The sequence below is a fragment of the Pelophylax lessonae genome (genome assembly GCF_965119305.1).
Source record: "Pelophylax lessonae genome assembly, chromosome: 2".
NCBI classification, from domain to species: Eukaryota; Metazoa; Chordata; class Amphibia; order Anura; family Ranidae; genus Pelophylax; species Pelophylax lessonae.
The window spans coordinates 213,274,768-213,298,415 of NC_138769.1; the positions used below are offsets into that span (position 1 = coordinate 213,274,768).

The 23,648-nt window shown below is 45.8% G+C and overlaps 2 protein-coding genes across 2 annotated transcripts in view; one reads left to right on the top strand and one right to left on the bottom strand.

Moving 5' to 3' along the window:
* The window catches only part of FUNDC1 (FUN14 domain containing 1), a 39,926-nt gene extending 33,364 nt beyond the window's left edge, over nt 1-6,562 (bottom strand). The window contains exon 1 of the mRNA XM_082248368.1: nt 6,472-6,562. Coding sequence (XP_082104494.1) covers nt 6,472-6,487 — 16 coding nt within the window. The 5' untranslated portion in view covers nt 6,488-6,562. The remainder of the gene's footprint in view (nt 1-6,471) is intronic.
* The window catches only part of KDM6A (lysine demethylase 6A), a 794,872-nt gene that overhangs the window by 238,663 nt on the left and 532,561 nt on the right, over nt 1-23,648 (top strand). The gene's annotated exons all lie outside the window — the stretch shown is intronic.

A 23,648-nucleotide genomic window follows, 5' to 3' on the forward strand; every position in this document is an offset into this window, starting at 1 on the left:
GGGGAAGTATGAGGGGACACCATGCCCCCAATGGGTAGCGAGACATATAGGTCCAGCACATTCCCCTTTCAGAGAAAGCCCCAAGAGTGGTAGGGCTGCAAAGAAGGGTGGGGGGGGGGGGGGGGAGTAAGGTAGGATAGACAGGAAGGGGGTAGAAGGGAATAAGAGCATAGGAGGCTCAAGAGGTTAGCTGAAATAAGGAGAGAAAAAAGGAAAAAGAAAGAGGGTCTGGCGGCCAGATCAAATAGAAACCTGTACATAATTAGCCCAGGGTTCCCAGATGGTCTCAAATTTAACCACATTATTATTGATAATACCAGAGATTTTATCCTGTGACATGATCCAGGAGATCTTAGGTTTGGTTTCCCTGATGGACACCCTGGGTGTTTTCAATGCTCTGGCTATGGTGAGTTTGGCTCCCAGGAGCATAAAATGGAGTTTCTGAGCAGGTTTAGAGAGTTTAGGGACCTTGACGTTGAGAAGTGCAATTTGTGGGGACTGAGCGATGGGGTGATCAAGTACTTTACGAATGATCTGGAATAATGTATTCCAGAATAGCCTAATCTTGGGGCAGGCCCACCAAGTGTGCAAGTGGTCACCAGATAAACCGCAGCTCCTAAAGCACTGTGGAGAGGCGTTTGGAAACATGGCCGCAATGCGGGTAGGGACCAGGTACCATCTGGTGAGCAATTTAACATTAGCTTCGATGAGAGAAACATTCAGTATACCTGTAAAGGAGCGTTGAAGGCGAAAACCCCAGTCGTCCAGGTATCACTCCATTTCCAGGTCCCTCTCCCAGGCTAGCGCATATGCAGGTTGGACATCGCTGTTGGATAGTATTGAATAGATGAGGGAAATCCCTCCCCTTGGGTCCCTGGTTTCCGAGCACCAGCGTTCATAAAGAGTAATTTGTGGAGGGTCAGGTTTATCGTCCCATATGGAGTGGAGGAAATGTGATATCTTGAAGTGGCGATATCTCTCAGTGAGGGGCATTGTGAGGAAATTGACACAGTGTGGGAAAGAAAGGGGCCCCATAGAGTTAAAGAAGTGTCCAATGCGAAATAGGCCCTTGTTAAGCCACCAATGGAAGGCTTTGATATTTAGTCCAGGGGGATATAGGGGGTTGTTAAAAACTTCCTCTAAAGGCCCGTACACACGTACCGATCGTCGGCATACAAACGTCGGTGGACGAAGGATCTGCCGATTGTACGCGTGTTAGTATGGTGCCTCCGACAGATGTCTGCGCACAATCCGCGGACAAAAGTCTTTCTTGCAAACATGAAAATTTTTGTATGCCGACACCAGAACGGACGATTGTTCGCCTGTCAGTACACAATTCGGCCGACAGACCGCAGATTTGCAAGACTGGGCATGCTCAGAAAATAGAAAACACAGGGAAAGTTAACCATTACATGACATCACTTCTGCAGTCGGCGGACAAAATTCTTGTGCTGTCCTTGTGCTGTCTTTGCACTTTTCAGCAGACACCGACATCCCGGGGAGAAAAGAGGAACATTTGTAAGCCGACCATCGGTACGTGTGTACGGGGCTTAACTCTAATATCTGTTTGTTACCTTCTTCATCTGCGTTCATCTTCTCAATTGTGCTCAACATGTTAGAAGCGTTATCTGTCACAACACATAAAATCTGTTCCTTTGTAATTTCAAAATCTTCTAGAACACCCTCCACTAACTTCTAAAGGTAATCACTGGTGTGATGTGCCTGAGTGTCCTTTAATCCGAGGGTCCGTGTTATTGTTTTGTTATTTTCATCCACAAATCTAACATTAATAGCAAAATAATTGACTCTGTGACGTGTGCATGCATCCATTTTAAGGAAGACAAAACGTCCTTTCAGAACTTTCTGTAGTTCTTGCTTTTTACATTTGGCCTCCTCAATTGTAAGTTTCCTTATACTAAGTCATTAATTATAACTTTTTGTGAATCGGGACATTTAAACTTGCTTTTTTTAAATTCCAATCTAAATTTAGTAGGAGTCGGAGTATCGTTTGCCGACTCCAGGTACACAAAATTTCCTCCGACTCTTCGACTCCGACTCCACAGCCCTGGTTTTTATGCAAGTCCCTTATGTGCTCTGTTCACACCAATGTTGATTTCATGTCATTTTTTTCCACGAAGAAAACTGCATACACATACAGTGCATTGCGAAAGTATTCGGCCCCCTTGAACTTTTCGACCTTTTGCCACATTTCAGGCTTCAAACATAAAGATGTAAAACTGTAATTCTTTTTGAAGAATCAACAAGTGGGACACAATCATGAAGTGGAACGAAATTTATTGGATATTTCAAACTTTGTTAACAAATAAAAAACTGAAAAATTGGGCGTGCAAAATTATTCAGCCCCTTTACTTTCAGTGCAGCAAACTCTCTCCAGAAGTTCAGTGAGGATCTCTGAATGATCCAATGTTGACCTAAATGACTAATGATGGTAAATAGAATCCACCAGGGTGTAATCAAGTCTCCGTATAAATGCACCTGCACTGTGATAGTCTCAGAGGTCCGTTTAAAGGGCAAAGAGCATCATGAAGAACAAGGAACACACCAGGCAGGTCCGAGATACTGTTGTGGAGAAGTTTAAAGCCGGATTTGGATACAAAAAGATTTCCCAAGCTTTAAACATCCCAAGGAGCACTGTGCAAGTGATAATATTGAAATGGAAGGAGTATCAGACCTCTGCAAATCTACGAAGACCTGGCCATGCCTCTAAACTTTCAGCTCATACAAGGAGAAGACTGATCAGAGATGCAGCCAAGAGGCCCATGATCACTCTGGATGAACTGCAGAGATCTACAGCTGAGGTGGAAGACTCTGTCCATAGGACAACAATCAGTCGTATACTGCACAAATCTGAGTGGCAAGAAGAAAGCCATTTCTTAAAAATATCCATAAAAAGTTTAAAGTTTGCCACAAGCCACCTGGGAGACACACCAAACATGTGGAAGAAGGTGCTCTGGTCAGATGAAACCAAAATCGAACTTTTTGGCAACAATGCAAAACGTTATGTTTGGCGTAAAAGCAACACAGCTCATCACCCTGAACACACCATCCCCACTGTCAAAAATGGTGGTGGCAGCATCATGGTTTGGGCCTGCTTTTCTTCAGCAGGGACAGGGAAGATGGTTAAAATTGATGGGAAGATGGATGGAGCCAAATACAGGACCATTCTGGAAGAAAATCTGATGGAGTCTGCAAAAGACCTGAGACTGGGATGGAGATTTGTCTTCCAACAAGACAATGATCCAAAACATAAAGCAAAATCTACAATGGAATGGTTCACAAATAAACATATCCAGGTGTTAAAATGGCAAAGTCAAAATCCAGACCTGAATCCAATCGAGAATCTATGGAAAGAACTGAAAACTGCTGTTCACAAACTCTCTCCATCCAACCTCACTGAGCTCGAGCTGTTTTGCAAGGAATGGGCAAAAATTTCAGTCTCTCGATGTGCAAAACTGATAGAGACATACCCCAAGCGACTTACAGCTGTAATCGCAGCAAAAGGTGGCGCTACAAAGTATTAACTTAAGGGGGCTGAATAATTTTGCACGCCCAATTTTTCAGTTTTTTATTTGTTAAAAAAGTTTGAAACATCCAATAAATTTTGTTCCACTTCATGATTGTTTCGCACTTGTTGATTCTTCACAAAAAATTACAGTTTTATATCTTTATGTTTGAAGCCTGAAATGTGGCAAAAGGTCCAAAAGTTCAAGGGGGCTGAATACTTTTGCAAGGCACTGTACATTTGCTTGACAAATCTGCTTTAAATCTAGGGACCAGCTAAAAAAAGTTAGGAGCCAGTTTTCTAAATCAGCTGCCCGACACTTGGAACTGCATGTCTGGGGTGTCGGGCGATAGGAATTGCTCACGCCTGGTTCCAAAAAAAAAAAAAAACCACCATCTTTTTTTTTTAGTTTGTTATAAAATTTTGCAAATAACTCATTTTTTCCTTCGCTGATGTGTGCTGATAAGCTGCACTGAGGAGCATTGACAGGCAGCACTCCCCAGTGGTGAAGAAAGGGCGACAAGATCAAGCCCCCAACTGCAACCCCAGCACCCAGCTGTCAAACTGGGAAGGAGACGTCAGATGTGGGCTGGCAGTGGGAGCAAGCAAGGGAAGCCCTCAGCGCTCATCACAACCCCGTCCACCAGAGGAGGATGCTGGTTCACACAAAGGAGCGTGTATCCTGCTCCAGCAGGCCGCAAAGCCACAGACTCAATTACTGGTCAACCTGACCTTCGCCCGTGCATCCGCAGGGGAATCCAGACTACACTAAGCTGCAGTGTAGCCGTTTTTAGTCGCCATAGCAACGTGGGTTTTGTCGAGCCCAGGCATACATGTTGCAGATTCCTGCTCAGAAAAAATCTGTACATTGTGGTGTGAACTGGGCACATAGGGAACTATTGTTTTCATTGAGCCCTTGCAGAACACGTGCAGAAAAAATATCTCTGCACCATGGTGTGAACGAGGCCTCAAAGAGAAGAATGGCCAAAGCTTTTTTTTTTTTTTTTTGGTCATACTTCTGTTGTAGGTCACAGGGGTGCACTTAATTGATTTTAAAGACTTGTTTTTTTAGTTAAAAATAACAAACATGTGCAGTGATTTTGCAAAGAGCAGCCCAGAACCTCCTTTTCTCGGGTTCCTAGTCGGAGCTCCTGGCCCCTCCCTCCTGTCGAGTGCCTGAGGAGTACTGATTTTGATTAACAGCAGCATGAGCCAGTGGTGCCGCTCTGATGTTTAAGCCAACGAGGGGAGTCCCGGGCAGCGGAGAAACTCCTGCAGCATCGCAGGATCTAGAGCAGTCTCAGGTAACTATTAAGGGGGCTGCTGCACACAAAAGTTTTTTATCCTAATCCATAGAATGCATTAAGATAAAAACCTTCTGCCTGTACAATCACTTTAATTTTGTGCTCCTGTGAGCCATAGACAGTTTAAAGAGGACTGCGGCCTGCTGTCAGCTTATGTGGCAGAGCCACTCGAGGGCTCTGAATGGATCTGGAAAATATTGAGAGGGTCCAGCCAGCTGCCCGATTGACAGCTGGCTCCGCCTCTCAGCACACAGCGGACAGCCAAAGTCAGCTGTGTCCGTCCCTTTGTTCCAATGAGTGCTAGAGGCGCAGAGCGGAAGCTGACAGACATCGGTCTGCCCGATTACGCGATCACTTGGTGGAGAACAGCTGCAGCACACAGATGAGAATGAAAGTGTAATGTTTTATAAAGTCATAGGTCTCCTTTAAAGTGTTACCAAAAAAAAAAGCAGTGGTTCTCAACTCCAGTTCCCGGGACCCACTAACAGGCCAGATTTTAAGTATTACCTTGGGGAGATGCAGACTAGAATACTGCAATCACTGAGCAGCAAATGAGATCACCTGTGATGTAATTTAGTCATCTTGCAAACCTGGCCTGTTGGTGGGTCCCGAGGCCCAGAGTTAAGAACCGCTGCCTTAAAGCAGAATATACAGCATAGTGCTTGTGCTGCGTAATTTGCCCCCCCCCCATAGCACCTAAAATACCTGGCTGGTCCTGCCAGTTTGTACCCTCCTCCCTGTACACGGACCACGGTGTATCATGGCTGCTGAGCCCTGACACCGTGGTCATTGTACGTGTCTCAGTCATCCGCAGCTCTCCTCTGTCCTCCTCCCCAGTCCCCTCCCTGCCTGTCAGCTCACTAGCGCCGCTCTGCTCCCTCCCAGCTGCAACAAAACTGTGATCTTTACATCATCCCCTCTGTTAGATTACAAACTGTATCCTAGGGTCTGTGCTTTATTTAAAAAAAAAAAAAAAAGCCAATTTATACCCGTTTTCACAGCGCCTCCCGGCGCTCACGTGACTCCCAGGCCTCTCTTCACCTTTCCTCCCCAGCTGACGTCAGAGTAAGTTCTCAGCCCCGCCCCCTGGAGATGTCAGACGGGGAGAGAAGAGAGTTGGGAGTCACGTGATCACCGATAGGAGCTGTGAAAACAGGTAGAAATCAGTTTTTGTTTTTTAAATAAAAGCACAGACCCTAGGATACAGTTTGTAATCTAACAGATGGGATGATGTAAAGATCACACAGTGGCTTAACAAGCACTTTAAGCATTATCCATTGATATCTTACAACACTTTGAGTCTAGCAGTCCACAGGGCTCAGTGGAAGAATTCCTCAGGAATAGGTTTTGTTATCATAGACTTCCTGCTCAGATCCAATAATTATAAAGATCAGTCCCATCAAGTCTACTAAAATAACAGGGCTTACTAAGAGATTTTCCTCCCACTATAACCCAGCAGTATCTACCTATCGTATCATATGTGACCTGAACCCTGTACTAGTCCCCCTCTGTCTGCTGTAAGAAGTTTAAAGAACAGAGAAGAGCATTAAAGGAATCACCTGCATCCCCCAAACACCCACATACAGCGCTATACACCCCACTCCCGCCATGTACACACACTTCCAATGACCCCTCGTCTCCTACCTCTCCTGGCAGCCATGACTCCTCTGGATATTTTGGTGGGTGATGCAATCACGTACAGCACGCATTCGAGTCGGCAACGTCACATTCCCACACTTCCGCGTTATGCCACGCCCCTCGCTGTTAAGCTGAGGTGAGGGGACGGGGAGTTAGAGCTGAGGAGACGGTGACAGCCGATATTGGTTATTATCTTCCGATAGCAAAAAATGTTTTACTTTTTTTTCAGTCTGTAGAGGATTTTATTGCACTGGTGGAAGGTTTTAGCTATTTTTAAACCTTCATGCAGTGTGCTACAGCAGGAAGCTTATAAGTTTTATTGCGGCACTAAGCACTGGAGGCTGTATGTCGTACTGCAGTGAGTTGCAGAACATATTGGGGTAGCCATTCAGAATGAAGCCTTTATGCAAGCTGCATTTTTGCCCAGCTCTTCTGAACACCTTTCTCGTGGCAGGAAAAAAATCAGTGTTAACAATGCGCCTAAAAGGCGTTTAGGGACGCCAAACGCTTGGGCTTTAGTCCCGATTCACACTATTGCAATGAGGGAACACTGCGAACATACTGCTTGTTCCCGCATCGCATCAGCAGAACAGGCAGTTCACACTGCCATATGCGATACACTGGGGTTGTCAATTCAAATTTAACGACACCCCCAGCTCAGATTGCATATCGCAGTGCGATTTGACAGTTTGCACATGAATCGGATCGCACTAGTGTGAACCACCATGAGATCCGATTCTGCTGTGGACCAAAAAAAGGGTCCTGTGCGAGTTCATTGCGATTGCAGTGCGAATTCAACCATACAAACTGTATGGCTGAATTCGCACCACAGACATCGCGTGTGATTTTAGGAGCAGTGCGCTCCGAATCATATGCGATGTCTGTGATCGCATTAGTGTGAACCCGCACTTAATCCATTTTCTTGGTCAGAGTAATAATTTGTTCCAGCCACTGAAATGAATTAAAGTGGTTGTAAAATCTCAAGGTTTTTCACCTTTAGGGCCAGTTCACACCATAGAAACGCAGTCTGCATGCGTGTTTTTGATGCAGTCCAGTGCATTTTTTCACCCTCTTTTTTTCTAAAAGAGGAAGTAAACTCTTGAAAAACTTTTTTCTTTTTTTTTTCCCCTGCAAAGTAGATGCATAATATGCTAGTATGCATCACACATTATGTGACACCTGCAACAAAGCCCGCGTTGTACCTGCTGTCGCATCCATCTTCATCTGTCTTCTTCTGGGTCTGCGGACTCCAGCTGTATTACTGGCTGGAGCCGCGTGACGTCACTCGTGACGTCATGTGCGCGGGAGCCGCCAGTCAGGGCACAGGGTTCTGAAGAAACAGCACGGGCGGCTGTTTCTTCAGAGCGCATGCACCAATGACGTCATCGGCTGCATGCACTGTAAATATCTCCTAAATGGTGCAAGTTTAGGAGATATTTACAGCACCTATAGGTAAGCCTTAAAGAGGAAGTAAACCTTCTTCTGCAACTTTTACCTATAGGTAAGCCTATGATAAGGCTTACCTATAGGTACTGTAAATATCTCCTAAACATGTACCGTTTAGGAGATATTTACCTTAAATGCAGCCAGTGACATCACTGGCGCATGCACTCTGAAGGAACGGCCGCTGGTGCGGTTCCTTCAGAGCCCCGTGCCGTGACCATCGGCTCCCGCGCGCATGCGCGGGAGTGACGTAATTGCGGGTCCGGCCAATCAGATGGCCGAATGCCGCGATCCCGGAAGACGGCGACTGGACATGTCGCCCGTCATACAGGTAAGCGGGCGGCACAGCGGGGGCTCGTTCTAAGGTAAGTATTTCATAATGAGCTAGTATGCGATGCATACTAGCTCATTATGTGTTTCTCTTTCAGGTTGGAAAAAAAAAAAAATAAATTTGAATGAGTTTACAACCTCTTTAATATAGGCTTACCTATAGGTAAAAGTAATTAAAGTGGGTTTTACAACCACTTTAACCCTAAGGCCCCTTTCAAACATACGGACCGTTTGTCAGTTTTTCATCCATCCGTTGACGGATGAAAAACGGACATCAATGCATTTCTATGGAAAAACGGATGATCATCCATTTATATCCGTTTTCATCCACTTCCATCAATGTCCGTTTTTTTGAGTGGATGAAAGCCCTATTTTTCTTCCGTTAAAAAAATGGATTCGATTAAAAACAGATGTAAACTGACAAACGGTCCGTTTTTCATCCGTTTTTGCTTTGGTAGTGGATGTAAAAAAAAAAAAAAAAGGAAGAAAAAACTGACGAAAACGGGATGAAAAACTGGTGAATACGTCATCCATTTTGACTTGACTGAACTGATGAAATGAACGGTCCGTATGTGTGAAAGGGGCCGAAAGGATAACTCCACTTTCGTGGGAAAAAAAATCACCAAATAAAGAAAAAACAATATAGCTTATACAATTGTGACACAAAAAATATTGTGGTTGAATGGTATTAACCACTTCAATACAGGACACTTTCACCCCCTTCCTGCCCAGACCAATTTTCAGCTTTCAGCGCGCTCACATTTTGAATGATAATTACTCAGTCAATACAAATTGTCATAATAAGTTATTTCTCACACACAGTATATGCATACTTGCAATTACACCCCAAAATACATTCTGCTACTCCTCCTGAGTATGGTGATACCACATGTGTGACACTTTTACACGGCTTGGCCATACACAGAGGCCCAATGTGCAAGGAGTGTTCTAGAAGCATAAATTACACATATAATTTCCTAACGACCTATCACACTTTTGAAGGTCTTGGAGCACCAGGATAATTAAATTACCCACAAAATGACGCCATTTTTTAAAGCAAACACCCCAATGTATATTCTTCGAGGCATAATGAGTCTTTTGAACATGTCATTTTTCTTCCACAAGTTTTTGGAAAACGGGGAATGAAAATGAAAACTTATTTATTTTTTTTTTTTTTTACACAAAGTTGTCAATTTATAAGCTATTTCTAACACATAGCATGTACATAGCAAAAATTACACTCTAAAATATATTTTGCTACTCGTCCGGAGTATGGCGATACCACATGTGTGAGACTTTTGCACAACCTGGCCATATACAGAGGCCCAATATCCAAGTAGCACCTTCAGGCGTTCTAGGAGCATAAATTACACATCTAATGTCATTCCAACCTATCACACTTTTGAAGGCCCACAAAATGACCCCATTTTGGAAAGCAAGCACCCCAACACATAATCTATGAGGCATGGGCTGCAGATAGGTACTCAGGTTTTTTGATGAGCTGCAGAGAGTTACTTGGGTACTCTGATGGGCTAGAGACAGGTAATCGAGTAATCTGATGGGTGAAGACAGGTACTAGGGTACTCTGGGCTGGAGACAGGTACTCTGGGCTAGAGACAGATACTCTGGGCTGGAGACAGGTACTCTGATGGTCTTCAGATAGGTACTCGGGTACTATGATGGGCTGCAGAGAGGTATTCGGGTACTCTGATGGGCTGAAGGCAGGTACTCGGGTAATCTGATGATTGAAGACAGGTACTAGGGTACTCTGGGCTGGAGACAGGTACTCTGGGCTAGAGACAGATACTCTGGGCTGGAGACAGGTACTCGGGTACTCTGATGGTCTGCAGGTAGGTACTCGGGTACTATGATGGGCTGCAGAGAGGTATTCGGGTACTCTGATGGGCTGGAGGCAGGTACTCGGGTACTCTATTGGGCTGCAGATAGGTACTCAGGTACCCTGATGGGCTGGAGACAGGTACTCGGGTACTCTGAAGGGCTGGAGACAGGTACTCGGTACTCTGATGGGTTGGTGACAGGTACTCGGGTACACTGATGAAATGTACTCTGATGGGCTGCAGATAGTTACTCAGGTACTCTGAAGGGCTGGAGACAGGTACTCAGGTACTCTGATGGGCTGGTGACAGGTACTTGGGTACACTGATGACAAGTACTCAGGTACTCTGATGAGCTGCAGAGAGGTACTTGGGTACTCTGATGGGCTAGAGACAGGAGACAAGTACTCGGGTACTCTGGGCTGGTGACAGGTACTCGGGTAGGCCGATGACAGATACTCCGATAACGGGTACTCTGATGATAGGTACTCGGGTACTACGATGACAGGTACTCTGATGATAGGCACTCGGGTGTTCCGATGACAGGTACTCAGGTACTCTGATGGGCTGGTGACAGGTACACAGGTACTCTGATGTCAGGTACTCAGAGTACCCAAGTACCTCCCATCAGAGTACCCGAGTACCTGTCATCAGAGTACCCAAGTACCTTTCACCAGCCCATCAGAGTACCCGAGTACCTGTCATCAGAGTTCTTGATGGGGTGGTGACAGGTACTTTGATGGGCTAGTGACAGGTCCTCTTTATTGGGGGGGGCAATCAGTGTGTTTTAGTGTGCACTGTAATCATTAACTAGCTGTTACTGCAATCTACTACTCACACAGGATCGGTGTGTGAGGAAGAGTGCCCAGTAACAGCTAGTTACCGCAGTTTGTCGACATTCTGTGACTGGCTGTGATTGAGCACAGCCGGTCACGTAGTAAAGAGCCATTTTTTTATTGACTCTTTACACTGATCGGGGATTGGCTGTGCCCCGAGGGACACGCCTCATCCCCGATCGCTGCAATGCGCGCATCCGGAGGCGGGGGAGAGAGGCAAGAACGGGCGGAAGCATTCCGGACGGCGTCATTTTACAATTCGCCGGTAGGAAGTGTTTAAAAATTACCTTTCCTTTTCAATCTGAAGCCACTGTAAGGCCCCATAACACGGGCTGTCAGTTTTTCAGGTGGACCTGATCGGATTCCGCTCCATGAACCCCTATGGAGCAGCGGATGTCAGCGATGACATGTCCGCTGACACCTGCTGCTATCCGATCTGATCCTGTCCGTGAAATCCAGACAGATGGAAACCCTATTTTCCATCCGTCTGGAGGATCGGATCGGATGAAAATAGACAGGCAGTCCGTTCTCATCCGATCTCCCATAGATAAGTAAGCGGAGATGGACCTGTCATCTGCCTGCTCAGCAGGGATTTGCGGATTGATCCCCGCTGAGCAAAATGGAGTCCGCTGAGCAGAAAGCCCCTGTAAAAGGACCCTAATTTTCTGAAAATGCAATGCAATATGGCTATCTGGAGCTGTTTTGTAAACACCACACCCCAAAAACATAATTTTCTGCTTGTGTGATTGGCTCATAAATTTTCCCACAAGTCTGCCTAAGATACAAGTCCGATTTCTGGCATCCCCTGCAACAAAAATGTCATTTTTGGTGAGATACTCCCAATAGGAACACGGCTAAAGGGATGCAGGCCCAGCAGATTTCCTCATTAGAGCTCTTCAGCTGCCACAGCTGGTTGATAATTATGAAACCACTCTCATTTGACCCACTCGGCACAGAGGAACAAACATGGATTTCTTCAGAATAACAAAAGGTAGGAATCTGCAACAAAGTTTGTTATAATCCTTGTAATGTGCAGAGATCACCCAGAGGGGAATGTTACGCCTTAACCACTTAAGCCCCAGAAGATTTTACCCCCTTCCTGACCAGGGCCTATTTTGCGATTTGGCACTGTGTGATTTTAACGGACAATTGCGCGGTCGTGCGACGCTGTACCTAAACAAATTTAATGTCTTTTTTTTCCCCACAAACAGAGCTTTCTTGTGGTGGTATTTGATCACCTGTGCGATTTTTACTTTTTGCACTATAAACAAAAAAATAGCGTTAATTTTGCAAAAATAACAATATTTTTCACATTTTTTTATATGAAATTCCCCAAAAAAATTTAAAAATCAAAATTTTTTAACATTTTAGGCCAATTTGTTTTATGCTACATACAGTGCCTTGCGAAAGTATTCGGACCCCTTAAACTTTGCGACCTTTTGCCACATTTCAGGCTTCAAACATAAAGATATAAAACTGTAATTTTTTGTGAAGAATTAACAACAAGTGGGACACAATCATGAAGTGGAACGAAATTTATTGGATATTTCAAACTTTGTTAACAAATAAAAAACTGAAAAATTGGGCGTGCAAAATTATTCAGCCCCCTTAAGTGAATACTTTGTAGCGCCACCTTTTGCTGCGATTACAGCTGTAAGTCGCTTGGGGTATGTCTCTATCAGTTTTGCACATCGAGAGACTGAAATTTTTGCCCATTCTTCCTTGCAAAACAGCTTGAGCTCAGTGAGGTTGGATGGAGAGCGTTTGTGAACAGTAGTTTTCAGTTCTTTCCACAGATTCTCGATTGGATTCAGGTCTGGACTTTGACTTGGCCATTCTAACACCTGGATATGTTTATTTGTGAACCATTCCATTGTAGATTTTGCTTTATGTTTTGGATCATTGTCTTGTTGGAAGACAAATCTCCGTCCCAGTCTCAGGTCTTTTGCAGACTCCATCAGGTTTTCTTCCAGAATGGTCCTGTATTTGGCTCCATCCATCTTCCCATCAATTTTAACCATCTTCCCTGTCCCTGCTGAAGAAAAGCAGGCCCAAACCATGATGCTGCCACCACCATATTTGACAGTGGGGATGGTGTGTTCAGGGTGATGAGCTGTGTTGCTTTTACGCCAAACATAATGTTTTGCATTGCTGCCAAAAAGTTTGATTTTGGTTTCATCTGACCAGAGCACCTTCTTCCACATGTTTGGTGTGTCTCCCAGGTGGCTTGTGGCAAACTTTAAATTACACTTTTTATGGATATCTTTAAGAAATGGCTTTCTTCATGCCACTCTTCCATAAAGGCCAGATTTGTGCAGTATACGACTGATTGTTGTCCTATGGACAGAGTCTCCCACCTCAGCTGTAGATCTCTGCAGTTCATCCAGAGTGATCATGGGCCTCTTGGCTGCATCTCTGATTAGTCTTCTCCTTGTATGAGCTGAAAGTTTAGAGCAGGGGTCCTCAAACTACGGCCCGCGGGCCGCATGCCGCCCGCCAGGGTTCTGAACCCGGCCCGCCGGCCGGGTTCGGCACAGGGCTGACTGCCTGTCAGTCTCTATAGATGGGGATCTGGGCTGGATATAGATGGATGTGGGCAGAGCGCACACAGGGTCGGACTCGGGGTTGGCTGGAGGGTGTGTTCTGTATATAGCCGGGCTGGGTCGGGGGTGGAGTCGATGGTGGAGGGGGTCGGGCTCGGTGTTGGAGTAGATCGGGGAGGACTATCAGTATAGTGGAGGTCTGGGCGGTCTGTCGGAGGACACCAGGCAGGCAGGTAGGCCTTTTCTCCTATGGGGATCAGTAGGGACATCTCTGGTCTATGTGTCCGACCAGCATCTGTGGGTGTCGGATCTTCTGTGATCTCCATCTCTCCTCCAGACACCGAGCTGTGTACCGGACATGGGATGGACACACCGCTCCGCTGGCTGCCCAGTAAAAAGCTTCTGCAGCAGCAGTAGAGATCGCAGTGTGCCATCACCTCCTATTCTGATTGGCTGTCACTCTACACAGGGCAACGCACTGACAAGAGGTTCTACAGCAGCTGCAGTGATCAGGTGTCCCAAATCTTCTCCCATGTCATGCGTCTTTATTTTTCACTGAAGCTCATATGCTTCAGAAAAGGGTGGACCCGGGGAGCAGAGCACTGCGCCCTAGCCCACCCATTTGTGTGACAATAGTGAATGAAAATTCGCCATTGTCCCATGGATCCTCCTCCTGGCCAATCAGGAAGCGGGTCCGAGACCCACTTCCTGATTGTCCGAAAAGCAAACCCATGCCATTGGCTGGGGATGAGGTGGGAGGACTCGAGGAGACGCCGCCGCTGCAGGTAAGTGCACTGGCCTCTGCACGCTGGTCACTTTGCACTGAAAGGGGGCCCGCTGTGGTCACTTTGCACTGAAAGGGGCAACGCTGTGGTCAGTCTGCATTGAAAGGGGGCATACAGTGGTCAGTCTGGCATTGAAAGGGGGCACGCAGTGGTCAGTCTGGCATTGAAAGGGGTCACGCTGTGGTAAGTCTGGCATTGAAAAGGGGCACGCTGTGGTCAGTCTGGCATTGAAAAGGGGCACACTGTGGTCAGTCTGGCATTGAAAGGGGCATGCAGTGGTCAGTCTGGCATTGAAAGGGGCAACGATGTAGTCTGTATGACATTGAAAGGGGCAACGCCGTGGTCAGTCTGACATTGAAAGGGGGCACGCAGTGGTCAGTCTGGGATTGAAAGGGGGCACGCAGTGGTCATTCTGGCATTGAAAGGGGCAACACTGTGGTCAGTCTGGCATTGAAAGGGGGCATGCAGTGGTCAGTCTGGCATTGAAAGGGGGCACGCTGTGGTCACTCGGCATTGAAAGGGGGCACGCTGTGGTCAGTCTGGCATTGAAAGGGGGCACGCTGTGGTCACTCAGCTTTGAAAGGGCGCACGCTGTGGTCACTTGGCATTGAAAGGGGGCACGCTGTGGTCACTCGGCCTTGAAAGGGTGCACGCTGTGGTCACTCGGCATTGAAAGGGGGCACGCTGTGGTCATTCTTGCATTGAAAAGGGGCACGCTGTGGTCACTCTGCATTGAAAGGGGGCATGCTGTGGTCACTCTGCTTTGAAAGGGGGCACGCTGTGGTCACTCTGCATTGATAGGGGGCACGCTGTGGTCACTCTGCATTGATAGGGGGCACGCTGTGGTCACTCTGCATTGAAAGGGGGACACGCTGTGGTCACTCTGCATTGATAGGGGGCACGCTGTGATCACTCTACATTGTTAGGGGGCACGCTGTGGTCACTCTGCATTGAAAGGGGGGCACGCTGTGGTCACTCTGCATTGATAGGGGGCACGCTGTGGTCACTCTGCATTGATAGGGGGCACGCTGTGGTCAGTCTGCATTGAAAGGGGGGCACGCTGTGGTCACTCTGCATTGAAAGGGGGGCACGCTGTGGTCATATATATATATATATATATATATATATATATATATAAATATTGTATTGTTTTTCCTATTTTTTGTGCACTACAAATAAAATATGCGCATTGGAATTCGTTCATATTTTTTTTCAAACTATAGTCCGGCCCCCAACAGTGTCTGAGGGACCGTGAACTGGCCCCCTGTTTAAAAAGTTTGAGGACCCCTGGTTTAGAGGGACGGCCAGGTCTTCGTAGATTTGCAGTGGTCTGATACTCCTTCCATTTCAATATTATCGCTTGCATAGTGCTCCTTGGGATGTTTAAAGCTTGGGAAATCTTTTTGTATTCAAATCCAGCTTTAAACTTCTCCACAACAGTGTCTCGGACCTGCCTGGTGTGTTCCTTGTTCTTCATGATGCTCTCTGCGCTTTAAAAGGACCTCTGAGACTATCACAGTGCAGGTGCATTTATACGGAGACTTGATTACACACAGGTGGATTCTATTTATCATCATTAGTCATTTAGGTCAACATTGGATCATTCAGAGATCCTCACTGAACTTCTGGAGAGAGTTTGCTGCACTGAGGCTCCATTCACACCTGGGCGTTTTCAGCTCCAAAAGCGCTCAAAAGAAACGTTTCCAAAACTCCCAACAAGTAAAACCCCATTCATTTAAATGGCTCCTGTTCACATCTGAGAGTTTAAACGCCTGAAGCAAAACGCCCAATGCTCAAAAAAGTACATGAGCTTCTTTTTGGGCAGATTACGGGCGTTTTTCTCCCAAAGAAATGAATGAAAACGCCCAATAGAGCTTCTTGAGCGTTTTTGACGCGTTTTTGCCACGTTTTTCAGCCACACAGTTGCTCTCCACCCATTTTTCATACCCCCTCCTCCCCTTTTTCACACCCCCTTACAGGAAGTACAGTGTGATCAAGATGGAGGACAGTAGCCTTCTGTATGAAGCAGAATCTTTTATTGCTTTGGGGAGGGGACATCCCTGTATTTATGACCCCAAAGACCCCAAATATAAAAATAGGAACATAAAGGCTAGAGCGTGGGAGGAGATCACATCCCAAATGGTTCCCGGGTGGTGCAATTTGACGCAAACCCAGAGGCATGATAAAGGTAAGTTTTCTAGGTCTTCTGCACCCATGTTTTTCCTAGCTGTCTGCTCACATGTCATGTATTTTTTGTTGTTCTACTTCCTGTACTGCACTGTTCTGAGTTGGACTTTTTTCACACGTCCCCCCCCCCCCCCCCCCCCACGCATGTGAAATCGCAGGGCAGGTCTGCGACCTGCAATGAAATCGCATGGTAAAAAAGAAAAACCATGGGAGTTCATTGTGGGTCCAGACCTGCAATTTTACATGCGTGGGGTGCCATTCAGAATATGTGGCACCCCCACGCATGTAAAATCGCAGGGCAGGTCTGCGACCTGCAATGAAATCGCATGGTAAAAAAGAAAAACCACGGGAGTTCACTGTGGGTCCAGACCTGCAATTTTACATGCGTGGGGTGCCATTCAGAATATGTGGCACACCCATGCATGTGAAATCGCAGGGCAGGTCTGCGACCTGCAATGGAATCGCATGATAAAAAAGAAAAACCACGGGAGTTCATTGTGGGTCCAGACCTGCAATTTTACATGCGTGGGGTGCCATTCAGAATATGTGGCACCCCCACGCATGTAAAATCGCAGGGCAGGTCTGCGACCTGCAATGAAATCGCATGGTAAAAAAGAAAAACCACGGGAGTTCACTGTGGGTCCAGACCTGCAATTTTACATGCGTGGGGTGCCATTCAGAATATGTGGCACACCCATGCATGTGAAATCGCAGGGCAGGTCTGCGACCTGCAATGGAATCGCATGATAAAAAAGAAAAACCACGGGAGTTCATTGTGGGTCCAGACCTGCAATTTTACATGCGTGGGGTGCCATTCAGAATATGTGGCACCCCCACGCATGTGAAATCGCAGGGCAGGTCTGCGACCTGCAATGAAATCGCATGGTAAAAAAGAAAAACCACGGGAGTTCACTGTGGGTCCAGACCTGCAATTTTACATGCGTGGGGTGCCATTTAGAATATGGGGCACCCCCACGCATGTAAAGTCGCAGGGCAGGTCTGCGACCTGCTATGAAATCGCATGGTAAAAAAGAAAAACCATGGGAGTTCACTGTGGGTCCAGACCTGCAATTTTACATGCGTGGGGTGCCATTTAGAATATGGGGCACCCCCACGCATGTAAAATCGCAGGGCAGGTCTGCGCCCTTCAATGAAATCGCATGGTAAAAAAGAAAAACCACGGGAGTTCACTGTGGGTCCAGACCTGCAATTTTACATGTGTGGGGTGCCATTTAGAATATGTGGCACCCCCACGCATGTAAAATCGCAGGGCAGGTCTGCGACCTGCAATGAAATTGCATGGTAAAAAAGAAAAACCACGGGAGTTCACTGTGGGTCCAGACCTGCAATTTTACATGCGTGGGGTGCCATTCAGAATATGTGGCACCCCCACGCATGTGAAATCGCAGGGCAGGTCTGCGACCTGCAATGAAATCGCATGGTAAAAAAGAAAAACCACAGGAGTTCACTGTGGGTCCAGACCTGCAATTTTACATGCGTGGGGTGCCATTCAGAATATATGGCACCCCCACGCATGTGAAATCGCAGGGCAGGTCTGCGACCTGCAATGAAATCGCATGATAAAAAAGAAAAACCACGGGAGTTCACTGTGGGTCCAGACCTGCAATTTTACATGCGTGGGGTGCCATTCAGAATATGTGGCACCCCCACGCATGTGAAATCGCAGGGCAGGTCTGCGACCTGCAAGGAAATTGCATGGTCAAAAAAGACTGATTTGAAAACTAAAGACTAAGATGACATATAAAATAAAATAAACACAAAATTTGAGGAAAAAAACTTTATTGTGCACAGCAATACAGGAATATAATAGTGGAAGTCCTTAATGCAAATGTATTTGAAATTGGCATCTTAGCAATGTTCAATGGCTTCCAGTTGCCATGGAACTTGTCCAGTATTCATGAAAAAAGTGGCAAACTCATCCCGAATATGGGCACCACTTGTATTACCACGGCTGCCGCTCCATTGAGCCCTCTGCAAAGGGTGCATTAAGGCATCCTCAAAGCAAACGCCATCCCGTTGTCTTACAAAATTGTGCAAGATGCACGCTGCCTTCACTGCACATATAGCATTCTGCATATTTAAATTAATTGCGCTGTGCAACATACGCCATTTGTTGGAAAGCAAGCCAAAGGCACATTCCACCACTCTTCTTGCTCTAGTCAGCCTGTAATTGAATACCCGTTTTCAACATTAAGATTTCTACTGGAGTAGGGCCTTAGCATGTGTTCTCCTAACGCAAATGCTTCATCACCAACGAAAACATAGGGTTCAGGTGGGTGATTGGTTCCTGGTAGTGGGGAGTTTGCAGGCAGATCCAGATCATTGGAATGCAGCATCTGGCCGAAGGTGGAGTGGGCAAAGATGCTGGAGTCTGAACTACTTCCATAGGAACCAATATCAACATATCGGAAGCAGTAGTTGGCATCCACAACTGCCAATAGGACAAAAGAAAAATATTTCTTATAATTAAAGTATTTGCTTCCACTTGCAATCGGTTGAACAATGCAAATATGTTTTCCATCTACTGCTCCAACACAGTTCGGAAAATTGCACCTCTCCCAAAACAAAGTTTATATAGATAGCTTCGTAGGCTTTGCCATCACCATATTGTGCATCACATCCCTCAATGCCCTGCACGTGTCATGTATTATATAGCTCGCAGTGGATTTTCCAACCATGAAAGAAAAGTGCAAACTGCCCAATGATTGTCCAGTAGCTAGATACCTGTGGAAGAAAGAAAAAAAATTATTTTGTTTTGTTTTGCAGTACTACTAATGAAAAAAAAAATGGAAAAGCATCAAAGACGCTTACACCAGGTTTCAAAGACACTTGAGGGAGTTTCGAAGTGGCTAGGCTGCCGAGGAACCACCTAATTACCTCCATGCACAGGAGTTCCATTTTTTAAGGTCAATTGTGGAAATGAGCAGGTAAGTCTTGCTCCTTTGTAAGTATGACATATAAAGTATATAGACATTCTAAAGCATGTTTATTTTTTTCTTTACAGTACCCAAAGTTCATAGGAACCAGAAGCTGCTGCTGCTCCTGATGAATATGAGGGCCCTAATGGAGAAGCCAGCCAGTCAATGCCTGAAATGTTGCCCGAAAATTTGGATGGCCAATCGGTTGCATCTTCTGGCGAAAACTTGACCCCTCGGGCTGAATTAGTCACTCCTCCAGCTGAAGTGGTCATCCCTCTGGCTCAATCAGTCACCCCTCCGACTCAAGTGGTCACCCCTCTGGCAGGAGTGGTGCGCCATTCTGTGCCAAGGCCCACTCGAGGCAGAGGGCAGGATCGATTCACTAGGCTGGTAAATTTGATGGATAACCTATCCCAAAGAATGGAGGACAGCCCAAGTAATTCATTTTTAAAAAGTTTAAATGAATTTGTTGTTCAAGTGCCTGAGTCCAGCCAGTTGGAAATGCGTCAAGCTTTGCTGAACACAGTTGCAGCATTTATCCCAAAAACAACACCCTCACAACTCCCACCCGCCCCGTCAACAACTCATAATACCACTAGTCCTCATGCTCCAACATACACATTCCTGCCACCACCTGCTCCCTACACATATTTCCCACATTACCCACCCAGCTTTTATCCCCCTCCTCCATCCTCATACCACCATGAGCATTATCCAACAAACACAGTTCCGTCAAGTTTCCAGGATACCTCCCACCTTTCCACACATCCCTCTCAAACTTCTACATTCACACATCCATTCTAGCCCATGCACAATTCCCCAAGGTCATCGTCTACCTCTAGCGATTTTCGTTGCCAACCACATACATCCTCCCATCCTACTTCTTCCACTGCACCTTCCACGGGAATGAACGATGCACTTAATTTCCCAATACCATCTATACCCTGTAGGTTTGAGAATCTATGAGGTTTCTTTTTTTTTTTTTTTTGGAGTAGCACCTTGTGTGGTCTTCTGCTGCTGAAAACCATTTGGCTCAAAATCAATGTGCCTATCTCACAGTCTGCCCATTCTCCTCTGACTTGAGGGAGAGAAAAAAGGATATCCCTGGTGCCACACATCTGTGTGGTCCTATAGATGGCGTTCAGAGTGGCAACCTCTGCCTGCACCAGGCCTGGTCCAGGCAAAGGTTGCCACTCTGAACACCATCTATACATCTGTCTCATAGTTCAAAGAGGATATTCTGCATACCTTGGTTTGGAAAAATGGTTACTATTGCCTGCCTATTTCTCTGGGGGGGGGGTTCCTTGTTTTGTTATGTTACGTTAAGCATACCGTTTAAAAAAATAAAAAAATTGTGCGCTACAAGTACACTTTATGCAACATCTGTGTTTGTGTCTATTCTTCATGGTGGGTAGGGGAAAGAGGGGAGGAGGTTGGGAGTAGGAGGTAAGGGTTGCAGGGGAGGGGGTTAGGGTTGCACTGTTTTCAACTAGTGTCAGCTAAGGGGAAATTCTCTCCATATTTCTGCCACGGGGAGTGGGTCAGAAAATTCTGCATTGGGAACGTATATTACAATGTAATGCATGTTCCCAAGGGAGATCTAATGAGGGGAAAAGGGGGGTAGGGAGGGAGTGAGAGATGGGGGTCTGGAGAGAGGGTATGGAGAGTGTGGTAGGAAGGTGGGTTGTTGCTTACCTCAGTGTGATGATGAGCCTTTCCACCGGTGGAATACTCTTCTGAAAAAAGGTGTCTTCTCTCTGCAAATGTGGAGAGAGTATCCCAAGCAACTCATCGAAACCGTTGGTAGATAAATAACATATCACACATTGTTATCATTGTAAAAGCTTTATGTGCATGAGGAGATGAACCCACCTTTTTACAGACATCCGCGTGTACTCAAAGAATTTCTCTTCATGCACTCGGAGATCACTGTACATTGCCCAGAACTGGCCACGCTGTTCTCTATTGGCAATAATAGGGTGGACCCAGTATCTGCGCTTATTTTCTTGCTCTTCTTCCTCCAGTATCAGTAGTGCAGCTGCTGCACATGCGAGGAAACCATTCATAGCAGACATCTTCCAACAAAAGGAGAGCACAAATGACTCACACCAACACAAAAACAGGAAGAGGAGGACCCCTATACAGAAGGTCAGATGTCATGCCTGCCTCAAAACGCCTGAAACAAAAATGCCCAGGTGTGAATGGAGCCTCAAAGTAAAGGGGCTGAATAATTTTGCACGCCCAATTTTTCAGTCTTTTATTTGTTAACAAAGCTTGAAATATCCAATAAATTTTGTTCCACTTCATGATTGTGTCCCACTTGTTGTTGATTCTTCTAAAAAAATTACAGTTTTATATCTTTATGTTTGAAGCCTGAAATGTGGCAAAAGGTCGTAAAGTTCAAGGGGGCCGAATGCTTTCGCAAGGCACTGTATGTTTGGTAAAAAAAATCACAAAAAGCGTATTTTGATTGGTTTGCGCAAAAGTTATTGCGTTTACTAACTAAGGGAAAGATTTTTGTCATTTTTGTTTTTTTTTTAACGCGTAATGGCGGCGATCTACGATTTTATTTGCGGGACTGCGACATTGCGGCGGACAGATCGGACCCTTGACTGACATTTTTGACACTTTTGGGGTTACCAGTGACGTTACTACAGTAATCAGTGCTATACATATGCACTGTTACTGTAAAATGACCCTGGCAGTGAAGGGGTTTTGGTCTCTCATATGCAATGCATACTAGCACACTATGACATTATCTTGCAGGGAATTTTTTTTTAAAGCTGCGTTTTACTACTGCTTTAAATCCTCCTGCTCTCTCTTCTTATTCAGTAAAAGATGGGAATCCGACTGAGCCAGAAATGTAGGTTAATACCAGGCAGTGATGTAGCATGGGGACTTTTTTCACTACTATTATTGATTAGCGGGATGCCCTCCTTTCATTGCCTCACGTTATTCTTATCCAGCACTCACAGTGCTCTTCCCGTCCCTAGGATTTCTGCGTACATTGGTTGGACTACTTAACAGTTAAAATAGTCTTCACCAGCGTTATTTGAAGGTTTACCATTATGACTTATTGTAAACTGTGATATTTGCACACAACCTTTATGTGCTCTTCTACAATTTTATTTTATTTTGTGTAGGAATACTGCTGTTCCATCTTGAAATGGTATGTTGCATACTTTATTTAAATAAATAAGTAAAAAGTTTGCAAAAAAACAAAACCCCTGCTGGACAGAATCCAACAGTCCTGTGGCAAGTTACCCATTTAGCCAACAGGTTCTTTTGAATAGCAAGAAGTTCATCTTGCAACACCTAGGACAATTCCCTTGCTTGTTCCAGTTCCTCTCCACAGATCCTATTGATCTCCTGGACTGGATGACTGCATAACAACCCTTCTCCACAAGACCTTTACGACAACAAAGACACAGGAGTCCCACAGGCTTCATCATACAGTACCTAGGAACAGAGCTCCTGACCTAGTGGTCAATGAAGCGTAATGCTTTATGTGATAATGACTCTTTCCAGAGTTTAAATTATCAATTGTCAGGATGCTAAGCAGAACAGAGGTGCACGTGTGCCAATACACAGGCTGATAACTCCTGCCAAAACAGTAAGTTAGAGGAAATCCCTGTAACTAAGGGAATCCCTTGGGGACCCCAGGCAACCAGAACAGGTGTTCCCACTGGAAGATTTCCCCTCTAATACTTTTCTGGGGAAAACCCAAATTTGGGAATTTCTTTCACTTTTAATGCTAATGGTAAAAAGAACAAATAGAGAGGTTGTGTCAGGACTTGTCATTACATGGGTCACCTGCTGGTGACACTGTTGTTCCCGGAATCAATGGGTGCAGTTCCCATGGCCACCAGCGGGAGTCTCCCAGCAGCTGGGCTGTTCGAGTAATTAGGCTGCACCTGACGTGGTCTGCTGGAAGGTATATAATCCCACCCTTGACTGAAGTATAATGCTTCAGTGTTCTTCCTATGGGCCGTGTGCCTGCCTGATCTTGATCCTTGTTCCTGATCCTTAGCCATGCTGCCTGTACCCTGTGCCCAGGGAATATTGCTTCAAAAATTGAAGGCGAAGACTAGGGAACAGTTGTTTGAATGCATCTGTCTGGCTCATTAGCTTGTCGATCAAGGCATAGTTTAGTTTGGTGAAGTTCAGCCCCTAATACAGGTCTGTGCAGAGTTGGCTTTGTCTTGTATTCCTAAGGGTGGTGATGATTATTCTCCTCCTTTTAGTGTGTCTCAGGTGTAATCTCTGGTGTGGCTACTTCAAGATG